The sequence below is a fragment of the Lithobates pipiens genome, unplaced genomic scaffold, assembly GCF_037356315.1.
Source record: "Lithobates pipiens isolate NorthernLeopardFrog02 unplaced genomic scaffold, aLitPip1_a1.2 Scaffold_13, whole genome shotgun sequence".
Classification (NCBI taxonomy): Eukaryota; Metazoa; Chordata; class Amphibia; order Anura; family Ranidae; genus Lithobates; species Lithobates pipiens.
The window spans coordinates 20,699,600-20,718,466 of NW_027507718.1; the positions used below are offsets into that span (position 1 = coordinate 20,699,600).

Here is an 18,867-nt window from a genome sequence, read left to right on the forward strand (position 1 = left end):
GGGGGTTCGCCCAAAAGGTCGTGCAGGGTAGTTTGTAGATCTTTGGAGTTCTCTGACTCTGGGAGTCCCCTAACACGAATGTTGTTCCTGTGCCCCCGATTGTCCAAGTCTTTCACATGGAGCTGCATGTTTCTCAGTAGCATGCCATGGTCTGCACCTTATAATTGAGTGCGGTGAACTGTCAATTTGGTCTCTTAGAGTGGAGATGGCAGAGGAGGAAATCCATCTGCTAAACGCTTGAAGTTTGCGTATTGTTTGAATTTCTGCACGGCATGTGGATTTGACATCCTCAATTAGTTTTTTAAAGTTCTCTTTAGTCGGTATGGCTTGAAGGTATGATTGCCAAGAAGGGGGCATCTGATGGTGGAGAATCACCGCCGCTTGTTGCGACTGGAATGGGGACAGTGACAACTGAGGCTGCTCTGTAGCGGTGTGCTGGGCCTGGATGTTGGGCCATGCTGGGGGCTTACATGGTTCATACCACGCCAGGGCTTGGGAGGGCGAGGAGGCCTGCGCTGCTGCATTCTCTGTATGGGTGAAAGCTGGAGAGCTGATGGCCTAGACCAGTGATGGCGAACCTTGGCACCCCAGATGTTTTGAAACTACATTTCCCATGATGCTCATGCACTCTGCAGTGTAGTTGAGCATCATGGGAAATGTAGTTCCAAAACATCTGGGGTGCCAAGGTTCGCCAACACTGGCCTAGGCATAAGTGGTAGTGTAAGCAGCATCCCTCTCACAGGAGCTGGGATCTCTAAAGCAGGACTGCCTCTGTGACTTGGGGGAGGCAGGAGCAGAGGAATAGGCTGGGTGCGGTGTGAGTCTCCCCCGGGGCCCAGTCTGTGACGCCATAAAGTCCTGGGAGTGTGTAAGGCCTGGCTGGGGTGGAATGTCCTCCGAGTCCCCAGAAGGAGAGGGGGAGCTGGAATCTCCAGCGGTGAGGCCGGGATCAGATGCCATGTGGAGCAGCCGCGAGAAGGCATCTGTGCACTGCATGCACAAGGTGGGGGTCAGGCCCAGTGCAGCTGGCTGTGAATCGTGTGGCGCTGTCGCCAGATAGACAAGGTGTTGGTCGAGACTCACTGCATTCATCTGTGCTGGGTGGTTCCCTGGTGTCAGCCACGGGGTCCCGGGTGAGCCCTGGTGCGGGTCTGGAGCTTGTAAAGCAGCCTGTGGAGGAGTCCCCGTGTGTGATGTGAAGGCCGCCGGCGCCATCCTGTTTGCTCCGCCGGGCGGCATGGGAGGCGAAGTAAAAAAGCCCTGGAAGGTAGTAGAGGACTCGGGAGGAGGTTGAGAGGATCCCCATGCTTTAGAGGAGCAGGTTCTCCTGGATCCACCCATGTATGGGTGTATAAAGTCCCCTGAAAAGGCAGTGGAGCTGTAGGCTATGAGAGAGCTAGGAGGTCAGGCGTCCATGAAGGTCAACTTCTGGTCACACGCCGCACATGTATAGTTTTAGTACAAAGCAACAACGCATATGGAGCTCCTTCTGCATAGGTCCCGCTCCAGAGGGAACATATAGAATGGGGATTGTGTCAGTGTTCTTCAAGGGCTCTTCCAAAGTAAATGCAGATTAACCTTTTAGAAAATAAAATACATGAAATATATGCAAGTTATAATATCGATTTTCTGGGAACAAAATAGCCTTTGAAGTGATACTAAAAGATAAAAAAATGAAAAATAAAGGTTATACTTACCTATTCTGTGCAACAATATTGCACAGAATGTTGCCCTTATGGCATTCCCATGCCACGATATCTGCACCTCCTGTTGCAAGCTGGGTGCTAGGGAGGAGCCCATGCATATGCACTCCTGAGCCAGGTTGTGCATCCATAAATGCACACAGCGCAGGTAGGCCATGCCCCCACACCCTCGTCACAGGAGTTTAACTGACAGTAGCAGGAGTCTATTTCTGCACTGCCCTTAGTTTCTTTTGTGAAAGGTGGAAGTAAAGGGAGTGGTGCTGAAGCCATGACGTGGAACCAGATAAGTGTTTGTACTCGGAGTCAATCTGTGGATAGTATGGCAAGGAACAAAGAGCAACAAAGAACATAGACCTGAAGTGTGTCGGGGTCACATGGTCAGTGTGCCTAAAAGGGGGCATACCCAAGTATGAAATATAATGAATGAAATTAAAAAGGGAATGGGTGGGTGGGACACGAGAGCCGGCGTCCATGAGAGGAGGCAGAGGAGGGCAGGCTTTATGCAGCCTGACTCCTCCTACAAACACAGGCTGCCCTGCGGTCAGCCTTACCTTTATGGATAAGGGAGGGATTGGGGAGGACAGGTAATGGGGCATTTTTTTCTGTAATCACCTGCTGACCGCTCACAGTAATTATACTGCGAGTGGGCAGTAGGTACAGGCATGATCATGTACATGTTTGGCCTTCTTCTGGGTTTGGGGCGCCCCCTGCCGGCCCATGCTGTGATTGGACACAGCACAAGTTTGGCAGCTAGATTCAGGCAATGGTTGAACTCTGTATACTGTGAACCGCAATCTGGCTGAAAAGCAGGGAGAAAAGTTAAAGCAGCAAACATTACATTACTGTTAAGGACACATTTAACCCCTCGATTTCCCCTATATGATAACCCCTCCCCAACCAGTGTTACTAGTACAATGTCAGTGTACAGTATAATCACTGAATTAGTATCACTAGCGATGTCAGTGCAGTGTCCATTAGTGACCCTCCCAAATAGTGTTGGTTAGTGCCAGATTGCCACCCCCATCACAGTCCCACAATAAGTTAATCACAGCATAGCATCTATAGCTGCGTAAATTCCAGTATATACAGCATACCATAGTTTGTAGACGCTATAACTTTCACACAAACCAATTAACATACACTTATTGGGATTTTTTTTTACCAAAGACATGCAGCAGAATACATTGTGGCTTCAATATATGCAGAAATTAGATAATTTGATTGGATATGTTTTATAACAGATAGTAGAAAATATTATTTTTTTCAAAATTGTTGGTTCTTTTTTTGTTTAATAAAAAATCACCCGTGGTGATCAAATACAACCCAAGGAAAGTTCTATTTGTGTGAAAAAAATAATTTAAATTTAATTTGCGTACAGTGTTGCATAACCGTGCAATTGGCAGTTAAAGTAGAGCAGTGTTGAAAAGCAAAATTGGTCTGGTAATGAAGGGGAGGTAAAATCTTCCAGAGGTCAAGTGGTTAAAGTGAAATTCTAGCTTACATCTAACTAGCTTTAAAACTGTGTCATTCCCCTAACACCTATGTTAAAGGAGAAGTACAGCCCGAGCTCAGTTGGCTGTACTTTTCCTATGGAACACAGGAGTACAATTCGTTTTGCACTCCTGTGACCCGTTTTCAGCAGAGAGCAGTCTGAAGTCCACTCTCTGCTGATGTCACAGGAAACAGTCCACGCACCATGCCATCCCGACAATGGAAGTCGGGATCTGCCAGATTGTGCCCCCCCCACACTTCCCTCTCTCCTGGGATGTATGCCCCCCACACTTCTCTCTCTCCCAGGAGGTGGCCCCCCCACACTTCTCTCTCTCCCAGGAGGTGGCCCCCCCACATTTCTCTCTCTCCCAGGAGGTGGCCCCCCCACACTTCTCTCTCTCCCAGGAGGTGGCCCCCCCACACTTCTCTCTCTCCCAGGAGGTGGCCCCCCCACACTTCTCTCTCTCCCAGGAGGTGGCCCCCCCACACTTCCCTCTCTCCCAGGAGGTGGCCCCCCACACTTCCCTCTCTCCCAGGAGGTGGCCCCCCACACTTCCCTCTCTCCCAGGAGGTGGCCCCCCACACTTCTCTCTCTCCCAGTAGGTGTCCCCCCACACTTCTCTCTCTCCCAGTAGGTGTCCCCCCACACTTCTCTCTCTTCCAGGAGGTGTCCCCCCACACTTCTCTCTATCCCATGTGTCCCCCCCCCCACTTCTCTCTATCCCAGGAGGTGTCCCCCCCACTTCTCTCTATCCCAGGAGGTGTCGTCCCACACTTCTCTCTCTCCCAGGAGGTGTCGTCCCACACTTCTCTCTCTCCCAGGAGGTGTCGTCCCACACTTCTCTCTCTCCCAGGAGGTGTCGTCCCACACTTCTCTCTCTCCCAGGAGGTGTCGTCCCACACTTCTCTCTCTCCCAGGAGGTGTCGTCCCCCCACACTTCTCTCTCTCCCAGGAGGTGTCGTCCCCCCACACTTCTCTCTCTCCCAGGAGGTGTCGTCCCCCCACACTTCTCTCTCTCCCAGGAGGTGTCGTCCCCCCACACTTCTCTCTCTCCCAGGAGGTGGCCCCCCACACTTCTCTCTCTCCCAGGAGGTGGCCCCCCACACTTCTCTCTCTCCCAGGAGGCGGCCCCCCACACTTCTCTCTCTCCCAGGAGGCGCCCCCCCACACTTCTCTCTCTCCCAGGAGGCATCCCCCCACACTTCTCTCTCTCCCAGGAGGCGCCCCCCCACACTTCTCTCTCTACCAGGAGGCGTCCCCCCACACTTCTCTCTCTCCCAGGAGGCACCCCCCCACACTTCTCTCTCTCCCAGGAGGCACCCCCCCACACTTCTCTCTCTCCCAGGAGGCGCCCCCCCACACTTCTCTCTCTACCAGGAGGCACCCCCCCACACTTCTCTCTCTCCCAGGAGGCACCCCCCCACACTTCTCTCTCTCCCAGGAGGCATCCCCCCACACTTCTCTCTCTCCCAGGAGGCGCCCCCCCACACTTCTCTCTCTCCCAGGAGGCGCCCCCCCCCACACTTCTCTCTCTCTCCCAGGAGGCGCCCCCCACACTTCTCTCTCTCCCAGGAGGTGCCCTTCCCACACTTCTCTCTCTCCCAGGAGGTTCCCTCCCCACACTTCTCTCTCTCCCAGGAGGTGCCCCCCACACTTCTCTCTCTCCCAGGAGGTTCCCCCTCCCCCACACTTCACTCTCTCCCAGGAGGTGCCCCCCCCATACTTCACTCTCTCCCAGGAGGTGCCCCCCCACACTTCTCTCTCTCTCTCCCAAGAGGTGCCCCCCCACACTTCTCTCTCTCTCTCTCCCAGGAGGTGCCCCCCCCACTTCTCTCTCTCCCAGGAGGTGGCCCCCCACACTTCTCTCTCTCCCAGGAGGTGGCCCCCCACACTTCTCTCTCTCCCAGGAGGTGGCCCCCCACACTTCTCTCTCTCCCAGGAGGTGGCCCCCCACACTTCTCTCTCTCTCTCCCAGGAGGTGGCCCCCCACACTTCTCTCTCTCTCTCCCAGGAGGTGGCCCCCCACACTTCACTCTCTCCCAGGAGGTGCCCCCCCCACACTTCACTCTCTCTCTCCCAGGAGGTGCCCCCCCACTTCTCTCTCTCCCAGGAGGTGGCCCCCCACACTTCTCTCTCTCTCTCCCAGGAGGTGGCCCCCCACACTTCTCTCTCTCTCCCAGGAGGTGGCCCCCCACACTTCTCTCTCTCTCTCTCTCCCAGGAGGTGGCCCCCCACACTTCTCTCTCTCCCAGGAGGTGGCCCCCCACACTTCTCTCTCTCTCCCAGGAGGTGGCCCCCCACACTTCTCTCTCTCTCTCCCAGGAGGTGGCCCCCCACACTTCACTCTCTCCCAGGAGGTGCCCCCCCCACACTTCTCTCTCTCCCAGGAGGTGGCCCCCCACACTTCTCTCTCTCCCAGGAGGTGGCCCCCCACACTTCTCTCTCTCTCTCCCAGGAGGTGGCCCCCCACACTTCTCTCTCTCCCAGGAGGTGGCCCCCCACACTTCTCTCTCTCTCTCTCCCAGGAGGTGGCCCCCCACACTTCTCTCTCTCTCTCCCAGGAGGTGGCCCCCCACACTTCACTCTCTCCCAGGAGGTGCCCCCCCCCACACTTCACTCTCTCTCTCCCAGGAGGTGCCCCCCCCACTTCTCTCTCTCCCAGGAGGTGGCCCCCCACACTTCTCTCTCTCTCTCCCAGGAGGTGGCCCCCCACACTTCTCTCTCTCTCCCAGGAGGTGGCCCCCCACACTTCTCTCTCTCTCTCCCAGGAGGTGGCCCCCCACACTTCTCTCTCTCTCCCAGGAGGTGGCCCCCCACACTTCTCTCTCTCTCTCTCTCCCAGGAGGTGGCCCCCCACACTTCTCTCTCTCCCAGGAGGTGGCCCCCCACACTTCTCTCTCTCTCTCTCTCCCAGGAGGTGGCCCCCCACACTTCTCTCTCTCTCTCCCAGGAGGTGGCCCCCCACACTTCTCTCTCTCTCTCCCAGGAGGTGGCCCCCCCACACTTCTCTCTCTCCCAGGAGGTGGCCCCCCACACTTCTCTCTCTCCCAGGAGGTGGCCCCCCACACTTCTCTCTCTCTCTCCCAGGAGGTGGCCCCCCACACTTCTCTCTCTCCCAGGAGGTGGCCCCCCACACTTCTCTCTCTCTCTCTCCCAGGAGGTGGCCCCCCACACTTCTCTCTCTCTCTCCCAGGAGGTGGCCCCCCACACTTCACTCTCTCCCAGGAGGTGCCCCCCCCCCACACTTCACTCTCTCTCTCCCAGGAGGTGCCCCCCCCCACTTCTCTCTCTCCCAGGAGGTGGCCCCCCACACTTCTCTCTCTCTCTCCCAGGAGGTGGCCCCCCACACTTCTCTCTCTCTCCCAGGAGGTGGCCCCCCACACTTCTCTCTCTCTCTCTCTCTCCCAGGAGGTGGCCCCCCACACTTCTCTCTCTCCCAGGAGGTGCCCCCACACTTCTCTCTCTCCCAGGAGGTGCCCCCACACTTCTCTCTCTCCCAGGAGGTGCCCCCACACTTCTCTCTCTTTCCTAGTTTCCTTTGGTTGTTTTGGAAAAGCCCCTGACGAGGAGAGCGGCCACCCCCAGCACACAGACATGAGGAGGAGGAGGTGTGAGAGGAGAGCCGCCCTGACTCCGCCTCTCCATTACTCCGGGAAAAGAAGGCTTTCGGTGGATATGTTCTGACTGACTCCCCCACCTCTGTGTGTCTGAGGGCTCCTGTCCACCTGGGAGAAGAGGAGTTCCTGAGAGGCTGCCATTACCTTCCCCCAGTCACACGTCCTCAGGAGGGAGCCTTCCCCAGGACAAGGAAGAAGAAAGCAGGGATTCATTGGCTTTGTTCAGGTCCCCCTCCTCCCCTCCCTCCTCTCTGGAGAGCCGCTTGAAGTTGATCAGGAAGACGCCTTGTGAAGTTGTAGTGGGCACCGGGGAGAGCGGAGTGAGGGCGCCTACTGCTGGTGGAGCGGAGGGGGCTCTGTGTGTGTGTGTCTGTGAGAGAGAGGGGGTGCCGCCGACACTGATTTGTGTCTGCCACAATGGCGGGGTGCTGCTTGTCCGCGGAGGAGAAGGAGTCCCAGAGGATTAATGCTGAGATCGAGAAAAAGATCCGCATGGACAAGAGGAATGCTCGCAGGGAGCTGAAGCTGCTGCTGCTGGGTGAGTGCCTGCTAATTGCATCTAATGAATAACCTATTGGGAAAACGTGGCGAGGGGAAGCCAGCTAATGTTCTCTCTACTGCACGGCAATCACGGCTCTGGGCTACAACTGTGCCCGGGGGAGTACAACTACTATCATCACTAGGGAGGCTGGAGATCATAGCGACCATTCATGAGAAGGGCCAGACTTCCATAGCAACCCTTCACGAGAAGGGTCAGACACCCGTAGCGACCCTTCGCGAGAAGGGTCAGACACCCGTAGCGACCCTTCGCGAGAAGGGTCAGACACCCGTAGCGACCCTTCGCGAGAAGGGTCAGACACCCGTAGCGACCCTTCGCGAGAAGGGTCAGACACCCGTAGCGACCCTTCGCGAGAAGGGTCAGACACCCGTAGCGACCCTTCGCGAGAAGGGTCAGACACCCGTAGCGACCCTTCGCGAGAAGGGTCAGACACCCGTAGCGACCCTTCGCGAGAAGGGTCAGACACCCGTAGCGACCCTTCGCGAGAAGGGTCAGACACCCGTAGCGACCCTTCGCGAGAAGGGTCAGACACCCGTAGCGACCCTTCGCGAGAAGGGTCAGACACCCGTAGCGACCCTTCGCGAGAAGGGTCAGACACCCGTAGCGACCCTTCGCGAGAAGGGTCAGACACCCGTAGCGACCCTTCGCGAGAAGGGTCAGACACCCGTAGCGACCCTTCGCGAGAAGGGCCAGGCAACCGTAGCGACCCTTCGCGAGAAGGGCCAGGCAACCGTAGCGACCATTGTCGAGAAGGGCCAGGCAACCGTAGCGACCATTGTCGAGAAGGGCCAGGCAACCGTAGCGACCATTGTCGAGAAGGGCCAGGCACCCGTAGCGACCATTGTCGAGAAGGGCCAGGCACCCGTAGCGACCATTGTCGAGAAGGGCCAGGCACCCGTAGCGACCATTGTCGAGAAGGGCCAGGCACCCGTAGCGACCATTGTCGAGAAGGGCCAGGCACCCGTAGCGACCATTGTCGAGAAGGGCCAGGCACCCGTAGCGACCATTGTCGAGAAGGGCCAGGCACCCGTAGCGACCATTGTCGAGAAGGGCCAGGCACCCGTAGCGACCATTGTCGAGAAGGGCCAGGCACCCGTAGCGACCATTGGCGAGAAGGGCCAGGCACCCGTAGCGACCATTGGCGAGAAGGGCCAGGCACCCGTAGCGACCATTGGCGAGAAGGGCCAGGCACCCGTAGCGACCATTGGCGAGAAGGGCCAGGCACCCGTAGCGACCATTGGCGAGAAGGGCCAGGCACCCATAGCGACCATTGGCGAGAAGGGCCAGGCACCCGTAGCGACCATTGGCGAGAAGGGCCAGGCACCCGTAGCGACCATTTATTACTATACTTTGGGAGTGGAGATGGGGCAGTAGTCCACAGCAACCATTCATGACCATGCTTGGAAAGAAAATTGAGGTTATTGCCCATAGCAACTACTTAGGAACCTGCTTTGTTAGGGAGAAATGGTGCAGCTGTCCATAGCAACCATTCATGACCATGCACGGAAAGAGGGGTTGTTGCCTTTTGCAGTCATTTATGACTCTACTCTGGGATCCAAAAGTGTGGCTATTGTACATGGCAACCATTTATGATCCTGCCCTGGAAGAGGAAGTGGGGCTGTTATCCATAGCAACCATTCATGACCCTGCCCTGGCAGAATGAAGGATTGAAGCACTGCTCTATTTTTCCTTGCTCCAGCTTCTTTATGTACACAGACAAGGCTTTTGGAACTTAGGCACTTGGGGAGATAGGGATCTATAGAAGGTCACAAGACGCAGGGAGTTGTGACCCTTGATCAGTCATGACAAAGGCTGAAAGCGATGTGTCACATCCAGCTATGTGTAGCCTGTCCCTGGCATGAGTGCTGGTTCTACTAGAACATGGAGCACGGTCTATTTACCTCCTGTGAGGGATTTTCTGAACATTTATTTCCTGCTCCAGTTAAGGTGTCGCTGTGCTCACCTGGCTGACGAGATGTTTTTGACACAAAACATAAGTACACCTGTCATGTTAGAAATGTGGAGGCCACACCATTACTGGCTTTTTTCTGAAAATCTAGCAGCCTGGTATGTCTGTCTTCCAGAACAGTGATGATCTATGAGAGAGATGCATGTGATGTAGGGGGTCTCGGCTATGGCCCCTACCATCACAAAGAGGCCACATGTAGTATATGTGGTGCTGTAGAAGACTGTCAGAGACAGAGTGTGGTTGGGGACATAATGCAGGTGACATTGAGAAATTGGAGGCCCCCCCTTTTTTTTTTTTTTTTTATAAGCTAGCGATACACATATAGAACTGTGGGCTGAACAAGGGAAATCAAATTGATTCCTCCATTCATTCTAAGCAGCGTGGAAAGAGGAATCTCCTCTGCCATCTTTTTTTTGACAGCCGGAACCTGCGGCTATCGGAGCACTCAAATGCTGTCTGCATCTGCTAGAAGTTTTATGCTGCTTGCACAGTCTGTAATGTGTATTACAAGCTTGACGTTTAACTAAAGGCAAATCTCCTTCTCTCTTTTTTTTTTTTGCCTAGAGGAGGGGTCTCCAAACTTTCTTAACAAAGGGCCAGTTTCCTGTCCTTCAGACTTTTAGGGGGGGGTGGATTTTGGGAGTAGTAAATGTCTCAGGTTTGGTGGCCGGTGGCAGGAAAAAAATTCCATAACACTTGTGTTGAGGAGGAGGAGTAGTAGTCTACCTTTTTGTTTGGTGTCAGTGGCAAAAATGATGTGCCTGTTGGTGTCAATTGCAGAAATAGTGCTCCAAGGGCCAGATAAAGGCTGACAAAGGGCCTCTGAGCCATAGTTTAGAGACCACTGGCCTAGAGAATAGAGTGGAGAGGGATTAGAAAAAGTTTTAGAATAGGTTCAAACCTATGCGTTTTTTGTGGGCTGTGTTTGAGTGGGCATGGCAGCCCATTCAAATGCATGCGCCTTTTGAAAAACATGGCCGCAGGGAAAATGCATAGTCTTTTGACAATGCAATTTCCCTGCGGTACTTGCTCACGCACTGTGATTTTACATGAATGGCAGCCCCGTGCGTTTTTGCACAGCACCAAGTCTTAGGCTGGCTTCCCAGTGAGGCGGTTTATAGCGCTAGAAATAGCCTCTAAATAACGCCTGAAAACCACCTCCCATTCATTTTAGTGTAACTTTTCACACTGGGGTGGTGCGCTTGCGGGACGTTAGAAAAAGTCCTGCAAGCAGCATCTTTGGGGAGGTTTGGGAGAGCTGTATACAGCAAATGAATGGGCAGCAGTTAAAAGCACCGCAAAACACAGGCACTTTTAACCCCTTCTTTGGCCGCTAGTGGGGGTTAAAAGCACCCTGCTAGCGGTCAAAAAGCGCAGCTGAAACGAGCAACGCTTTAGCGCTAACGCTCGGCGGCCCCAGTGTGAAAGTAGCCTTAGTATTGCCTTTTAATTCTACTTTAAAATACTCAAATGGTGGTGTAAAGGTAATTGCGCTTCACCATGTCAACTCATAAATAAACATCCAGATCTCCATGGGGAATCTGGAGATGTGCGCACAACATACTCATAAATGTGAAAGAATATATACATGAATAGTAATGCAAATAAATTTCCAATGTGACTGTGCCCGACATCAGTAATATAAAGTGCTTCCAAATGTGTATGTCTTCTGATTGCTTCACCACAGGTGCTCGGAGGGTAGATGGCAACTCAGCAGAAGTGTTTCACCCCCTATTACAGGAGGTCAAAATATGCTTTTTGAAATCCAAATAGATTTTGGGACTTCCACCATTCCACGCCAGAGATCCCTCAGGTTTAGCTAGGGAGATGAAGATGTATTCCACCAGAGACATAAAGAAGGGCTTTATATTGTAGTAGGTTTATTGGTAATTAAAAAACCAGCATAGAAAATATTGCGCTCACATGTAGCAGTGCCTGACCTGGCAGTTTGGATCTACAGCATATGCGGATATGGTCTGTAAGTACAACGCCAGCGTGCACTCTAAACCTCATGCTCAATGCTGGGTCCGGATTCCCATGTGACCCTTATCAAGGCCCAGCATTGGGGAGATTTCCCTTCATCTGTCATGTAGAGACAACAGGAAGTGAAAAGGCATCAATCCAATGTGAGGAAGACACAGGCACCTCTGAGTAAAGACTGTCATTTTTTTTAATTGGAAGAGGGTGCAATAAAAATTCACATTTGAGGTATCTGTATGAAGGCACAAGAATGTCCAATAGATCGCACTGTCACCGTCCAGGTTGTCTGCTGCAACCACGTCTCGCTAGTCCAGATGGAGCCAGCGTCCTGTCCAGCAGGAATCGTTGGCACTCAAGCATGGTCCAAACTAAGGCACATAAAAAGGCTGATATCAGCTGAATCTCCCTAGCTTGACAAAGGAGCACGCACTGTGCACATCCTTCCAGTGCGTATGCTCCGAAACGCCTCACAAGCCCGTCTGTGACGTCATCCCGCTCTGCGCTCCAGCCCTCTCCTTCAGTTCCCAGCTGTGCTCCAACCCTCGGTTTGGACGACGCTTGAGCGCCGTTTCCTGCTGGACAGGATGCCGGCTCTATCTGAAATAGTGAGACTTGTTTGCAGCAGACAGCCTGGACAGTGACAATGTGATCTATTGGACATTCTTGTGCCTTCATACAGATACATCAAATGTGAGTTTTTAATGCACCCTCTTCCAATTAAAAAAATGACAGTCTTTACTCAGACTTAGTCTTTACATGTTTGGAGTGTGGCTTCCACTTCCTTTGCAAGGCTTGCCCTGACACAGTGGACTGTTTTTCAGCATAGAGCTGGTTAGCCCAAAGAACTTTTCTATGCACTTGTACCTTATTTAAAGCGCCACTACCCCATGTATTTTTATCCCTCTAATGTGAGGAATATTCACTTTCAGGCCTGGTTCACACCTAAGCCTTTTGCAGTGTGTATTTTTTTTTCAGTTTTGCAGAAATGCAGTACAGTCCCTTTTAACGTGATTTTCCTATGGGTCACATTCACATCTGTGAAGTACCTATATAAACAAGGAATTTCCCCTTTCTTGCTTGCCATGACAGAGATCACCACTCCCTGTCATCGGAGTTGGTGATCGCTGTCATGTGACTTGAAGCCCACCCCCCCACAGTTAGAATCACTCCCTAGGACACAACCCCTGCATTGCCCCTGGTGGTTAACCCCATTCACTGCTAGTGTCATTTACACAATAATCAGTGCATTTTTATAGCACTGATCGCTGCATTAATGACAATGGTCCTAAAATATTGTCAAGTGTCCACCATAATGTCACAGTCCGATAATCGCAGATCGCCACCATTACTAATAAAATAAAAATGCCATAAAACTATCTATCCTTCTTCTTTTTTTTTTTTTTTTTTTTTTTGTAGACCCTATAACTTTTGCGCAAGCCAATCAATATATGCTTATTGCGATTATTTTTGGTTAAAAAAAATAAAAAAGTAGAATACACATCGGCCTAAACTGAGGAAAAACATTTTTATTATGTATTTTGGGGGATATTTATTATAGCAAAAAGTAAGAAAATGTGTTCTTTTCAAAATTTTCGCTCTTTGTTTTATAGCACAAAAAATAACCTCCGAGGTGATAAAATACCACCAAAAGAAAGCTCTAATTGTGGGAAAAAAAGGATGTCAATTTTGTCTGGGTGCAGCGGCGCACGACCGCGCAATTGTCAGTTAAAGCAACGCAGTCGCGAAGCGCAAAAAGTGCTCTGGTCTGGAAGGGGGTAAAATCTTCTGGGGCTGAAGCGGTTAAAAACAAGTGTTTTGTGTGTGGTACCTCTCACAACAGTGCAGTTTAGTGTCAGTTATTGTGAAATGTCTGTGAATGCATCATTTGTGTACGCTAGACACAAACTCAAAATTGCTATATTGATCACTGATAGCTCATCCTTAGCTTCTTATGCATATTCTTCTTGTACAGTTGAGTGATTAAAATTTTTTTTATTCTAAGAAATTATTGTACATGCACACTTTGTTCTTTTGACATGAGATAAAGGGAAAAAAAAAACCATTTTGGATGACTGCATTTGCTGGCTTGTGTCCCCTTAAAGGACAAGGTACAGTGTAATACTTTACTATACAGTGTCATCCAGTTAAACATCAGCCTGCCAGAGATGTGCTTAGAAGCAAAGGGAAACCAGGAGTACTACACAGCGATTATGAGCTAATCTTGGCTAAGGCTTCATATGACATCCTCCCATGCAAGGTTTTAATTGTGTTTACGTTAGCAATTGCATTGGCATATAGGCTATGTAAGCATGAACTACAAAGTCCACTTGCCTCTCCATCTCTTTATGGCAGGGTTGTCCAACCAGTCCTCAGGGATTCTTCTTCAACCAGTGTAGGCTTACTTTGGGAAGTCCCCATGCATAGTAAGGCCTAATTGGTGAAGGATTAGCAGTTTGTGCTGCAAAGGCTGCCTAGATTAACTGTTATTTAGGAGAATCTGAGAGCTTTGTCAGAGGAGTATTAGGGCTGGTTCATGCCAGATGCAGTCCAGTACGTTTTTATTCTGCATGAACGGTGTTTAACATGGATTCCAATGGCCCTGGTTCCCACCCATGCAGTCAACAAAAGTAGAACATGTTTCATTTTTTTTTTTTTTTTTTGCAAACGCATCAAACACTGGGATGCACTTGTCCTCCAATTTAGGTGAAGAAAAAGAAAGGGGGGGGGGGATGACACCCTGAAACGCATCAAAAATATGCATGCAGAAATGCTTGTAGGTCTTCTCAAACAAAAGAATTGCCAGAGATTTAGCCCAGGTTCACACTGAGCTGTGGGAATGAAGCCGTGCGAGTTCAGCTGAACTCGCACAATTTCACTCTCGCATGTCAGTCCCAATTTCAGCGGCAAAAAGTTTCTACACAGATGTCAGTGGAAATCGCAAGCTGAAATCGCAAAAAATAGTACAGAAACTACTTTTTGAAATCGGTGCGGCACTGCAAATGCAGCGTTGCACTGATTAGGACGGTGCCGTGTCTAGCAGTTGCCGCTGTTTTGACAGGTTGAATCGCACCGGTGTGAACCAGGGCTTAAAGTGAGGATGTAGAGTAAGGAACATGCACACAGAGATCATTTCATGTTTGTATAAAATTAGTACTTGTCACCAAAATGTATCTTATAAAATAAATTGAAAGTTTGACCAGGCTTTTTTTTTTTTTTTTTTCTCATAACCAACACGTTATACTTGCCTGCTCTGTGAAGTTGGTTTTGCACAGAGCAGCACTGATCCTCCTCTCGGTTCCCTCTTCGGTGCTCCTGGTCCCTCCCTCCTGTTCAGTGCCCCCACAGCAAGCAGCTTGCTATGTGGGCATCTGAGTCGAGTGACAGCTCCCTGTGTCCATTTGCACATGGCGCACCGACACGGCCCGTCGCCTCCTCATTGGCTGACTGATTTTGATTGACAGCAGCCAATGGTGCTGCTTTCTCAGCCAATGACAAGGAGTCCCGGGCAGACGAGGCACTCCTGCAACATCGCTGGATCTGGATGGGGCTCATGTAAGCATTAGGGGGGGGCTGCTGCACACAAGGTTTTTTTTTTTATTTTTTTATCTTCATGCAAAGAATGCATGAAGATAAAAAAAACACCCTCTGATCTTGCAATCACTTTAAATTACATGTGTATGCTATGGAGGAAAAAACGTTCCGCCTGCTGCTACTGTCTCCACTGGGAGGACTGACAGAAAGTTAGTTCAGTGTAGATCTCTCACTCAGTCATAACTTTAACCACTTCACTATTGCAGTATGTTTTAAAACTGCACAGCGGTGGATGTGTACTTCAAGAGCGCAGGAGAAAATCCACCCTGGTGGCCAGTGTGCCTGTGAATACTTAAATTGCATGTAAGATCATAACCAATTGGCTCTATAACTGGTGTTCATTGCTAATTTAAGCACAGCCATCTCAAGTGTAAGCACTATGCAGGGGAATTTAGTGAAGCCTTAAAGAGTATGTAAACCCAACATTTCATATTCCTGATATGTGCCTGCTGTACCATGCACTGACCACACTAAGCAGGAGAACAGACCGTGGTCCCCTCTCTAGCTATGCTGAGAACTCTGTGTGCTTTCTTAGGGTCCTTTCACACAGGGCGGATCAGTTCTGATCCGCCCCGTGGATATCCGTTTGCTCAGCAGGGATCACTCAGTCGATCCCCGCTGAGCAGGGAGATGACAGGTCTGTCTCTGCACACTGTGCAGGGACAGACCTGTCACAGCGCAGCTCTCCCCTATGGGAGATCGGATGAAGATGGACCGCAGTGTCCGTCGTCACCCAATCCGATCCGCAGACGGATGGAAAAATAGCTTTTTCCTCCGTCACACTTTGTTGGATCGGAGCGGGTCGGATGTCAGCGGACATGTCACCGCTGACATCCGACGCTCTATGGAGCACCCGTTCAGGTCCACCTGAAAAACTGACAGGCGGGCCTGAACGGAACGTCAGTGTGAAAGAGGCCTTACAATGTTCAGACTTGTCCTTGACTGCTTCACCTCTCTCCAGCTCTCATGGAGCTGAGAACAGAAGGAATGTGATCACTTATAAAAAGGGGAAAATGTATTTTATCGTTTTTTATATTTGTGCACCAATGTTTTGCCTTTCATTAATATTTTGAACTGAATGGGTTGTTTTACAAGGTGATCGTTTACAAACACTTTATTGGCACTTTTCTGGCAATAGTTTTTCTTTAGAACTACCCATGCCTAATTCGGGCAAGCATTTGTGCTATTTTGCTAACCTAACTAATAAGGGTTTAAAGCGAAGCTTCAGCACCCCCACCAAAAAAATTGTCAGCAGCTACAAATACTGTAGCTGCTGACTTTTACTATTAGGGAGCTTACCTTTCCAGGGATCCCGTGGTGTCCTCACTTAAGCCAATTCTTGAATCAGCTCTCAGGTGCTGCTGCCGCCATTTTGGGTAAGTGAAGCCTTGCGGCTTCACAGCCGGTTTCCTACTGCACTTGCACGAATCGCATTAAGCTTTCTCAATGAGCCAGCTACAGCGAGGGCCGAACCTCCGGCTGAGCCCCCCCGGTGCCAAATGTGGCACTGGAGGGGGGAGGCAGACAAGTGGAGCTTCCTCTTTTTGTGGTCTGTTTGTGACAGATTCTTAAAGAATTGCTGCCAGTTTGCAGTTTAGGAAACTGGTGGTAATTAAGACCTGCTCTGAGCTGGCAAACAGATGCCAGTACTTTGGATGGCATGTCTGTGCTGGCTCCCACACGCTACTTTATGCCCAGCCTCATTCAACTGTTGGACGGGAGATTCCCAGGTCGACGCTATTTTTTTTTTTTAAATGAAAGGGACTGGGGATCAGGTGATGTCATTACCCAGATATGGCAATTTCCACATTTGAAAATGATCTGGGTCTCTGAGTGGGCACAACCTGATAGAGAAATGAGAGGCTAGTTCAGGTCTGCCTTGCTGTTGATTGATAGCACATGGCGGTGGTGGAATAAAAGCCACCAATGGACTGAATAGCAGTTATGGATCCTCTCGCTGCCATACTGTCAATCAGCAGCCATTCAGACCGGATAGCGAACTAGTCTCTCAGTTCCTCATCGGGCTGCAACCACCTCGTTTGCAAAACTCTTCAGCCATGTACCTATGAGGTGATTGGGTTCACTGGTCAGGGAGAGAGTGCACCATTATGGCCGCTCTGACTTCCAAGTCTGGCACTGACAGATTTATGTATGTCTCTGACAATCACACAAGTTGCATATTTGGTAAGGTTGAATAAAGGCCCAGAAGCAAGCTCCTTTAATTTCAGAGTGTTGGCCGGATTTATTAAGTTTCTAAGATACTCTTTATGAATAACCCTATAGCATTTACTAACATTTAGCCCACTTGCAATGAAAGAAGGGGTTCCATAGGGTCAGACACCTTACTTTTAAGGTTTAAGACCCCTTTCACTCTCCCCTGTGTGTTTTTTTTTTTTTTTTTTTTTTTTTTTTTATGATGCATTTCTGGTGCATTTTTGGAACGACTGCACTTGTGTGCAAAATGGACATGACTCAAACGCACCAAAAATGCAAATCTTGGGTGCGTTTTTATTGCAATGTAAAGCTGCATTTTTGGAGTAGTTTTCAAAACCGCACCAAAGATGCAGAACTTTTAAAAAGCACTACACCCACAGTGCAGTGGTGTGAAAAGTCCTATAGGATTTAAAGGGAAACCTTTTTTCTGTGTCGTCTTAGAAGGTAAAAACTCAGGAAAAACATATCAGTGTGAAAGGACTTTAGCTGGGCACTTAAAGTGGTTGTAAACCCTAGAATAAGGCTTACCTGTAGGTAGTGGAAATATCTCCTAAACGTGTGCCGTTTAGGAGAAATTTCACTTGTAGTCTGCCGAAAATTCCTACAGCGCATGCGCGGTGAAGAAACAAAACGAAATGCCGTTCTTCCCTAGCCTGTGCCGTTAATTGCGGCTCCCGTGCGCATGCGCAGGAGTGATGTCACGCGGCTCCGGCAAATCACAGAGCTGAAGAGGGGCCAGAAGATGGACGCTGCCTTCGTAGGGGACATCGCTGGATTCTTTTGCAGGCAAGTGGCACATAATGGGCTAGTATGCGATGCATACTAGCCCATTATGCTTTTCATTTGCAGGCTTTGCAGCGAACAAAAGAGGAAGTAAAACCCACCAGGGTTTACTTCCTCTTTCAGGTAAGGCAAAAGTGTGTGTGTGTGTGTGTGTGTGGTTTATTTTATTTTATTTTTTTTCTGTTTTGGGTAGACTAGGGAACAGCAAAAAACCCCTGTCAATCCCAGCAAGGCAATGTTTCCAACAACCCGATAGAGAAGAGCAGGCCCAGATCTGTCATCCGCCTGCTTAGCAAGTTTTAACAGACAGATTCCCAGCTGAGCAGGCAGTTCCGCTTGATTGAATCCGGTCCGTTTGAAAAGGGCCATAATAAAAAAAAAAAAAAAAGTGTTTAACCGATTGCCGACCACCACCTGTGTATATATACGTCGGCAGAATGGCATGGCTGGGCAAAGTAACGTACCCGTACGTTACTTTGACTTTCCCGCCGTGGGCGCAAGCTCCGCGGTGATACCCACGATCGTGTCACAGAGCTGAAGAACGAGGAGATGCCGATGTAAACACAGCATCTCCCCGTTCTGCCTAGTGACAGGACACTGATCGTCTGCTCCCTGTCATTGGGAGCAGACATCAGTGTCGTGTCACTGCTGGCCCGTCCCCCAGACAGTTGGGCCCCTTTCACACATGCGGATGATATGTCGGTATTTCATCCATCCGTTTGCGGATGAAATACGGGCATACATTCATCCCTATGGGATAGCAGGTGTCTGCGGATGAGCATCCGCAGACACCCGATTTCGTCCGCCTCCGCAACAGTCCGATTCTGCAGACGGAGGAAAATCCTATTTTTCTATCCGTCTGCAGAGCGGATCGGACGAACACGGACACACGGTCCGTGCTCGTCCGATCCCCATAGAGGAGAGCGGAGATCTGACAGGGCGGTCCCTGCACAGTGTGC

The 18,867-nt window shown here is 50.7% G+C and overlaps 1 protein-coding gene across 1 annotated transcript in view; it reads left to right on the plus strand.

Annotated features, from left to right (window-relative positions):
- Positions 1-6,820: 6,820 nt before the first annotated feature.
- Positions 6,821-18,867, plus strand: part of LOC143973964 (guanine nucleotide-binding protein subunit alpha-14) — a 175,183-nt gene continuing 163,136 nt past the window's right edge. Inside the window, exon 1 of the mRNA XM_077474895.1 lies at positions 6,821-7,350. Within this exon, the coding sequence (XP_077331021.1) occupies positions 7,230-7,350 (121 nt within the window). The 5' untranslated portion in view covers positions 6,821-7,229. The remainder of the gene's footprint in view (positions 7,351-18,867) is intronic.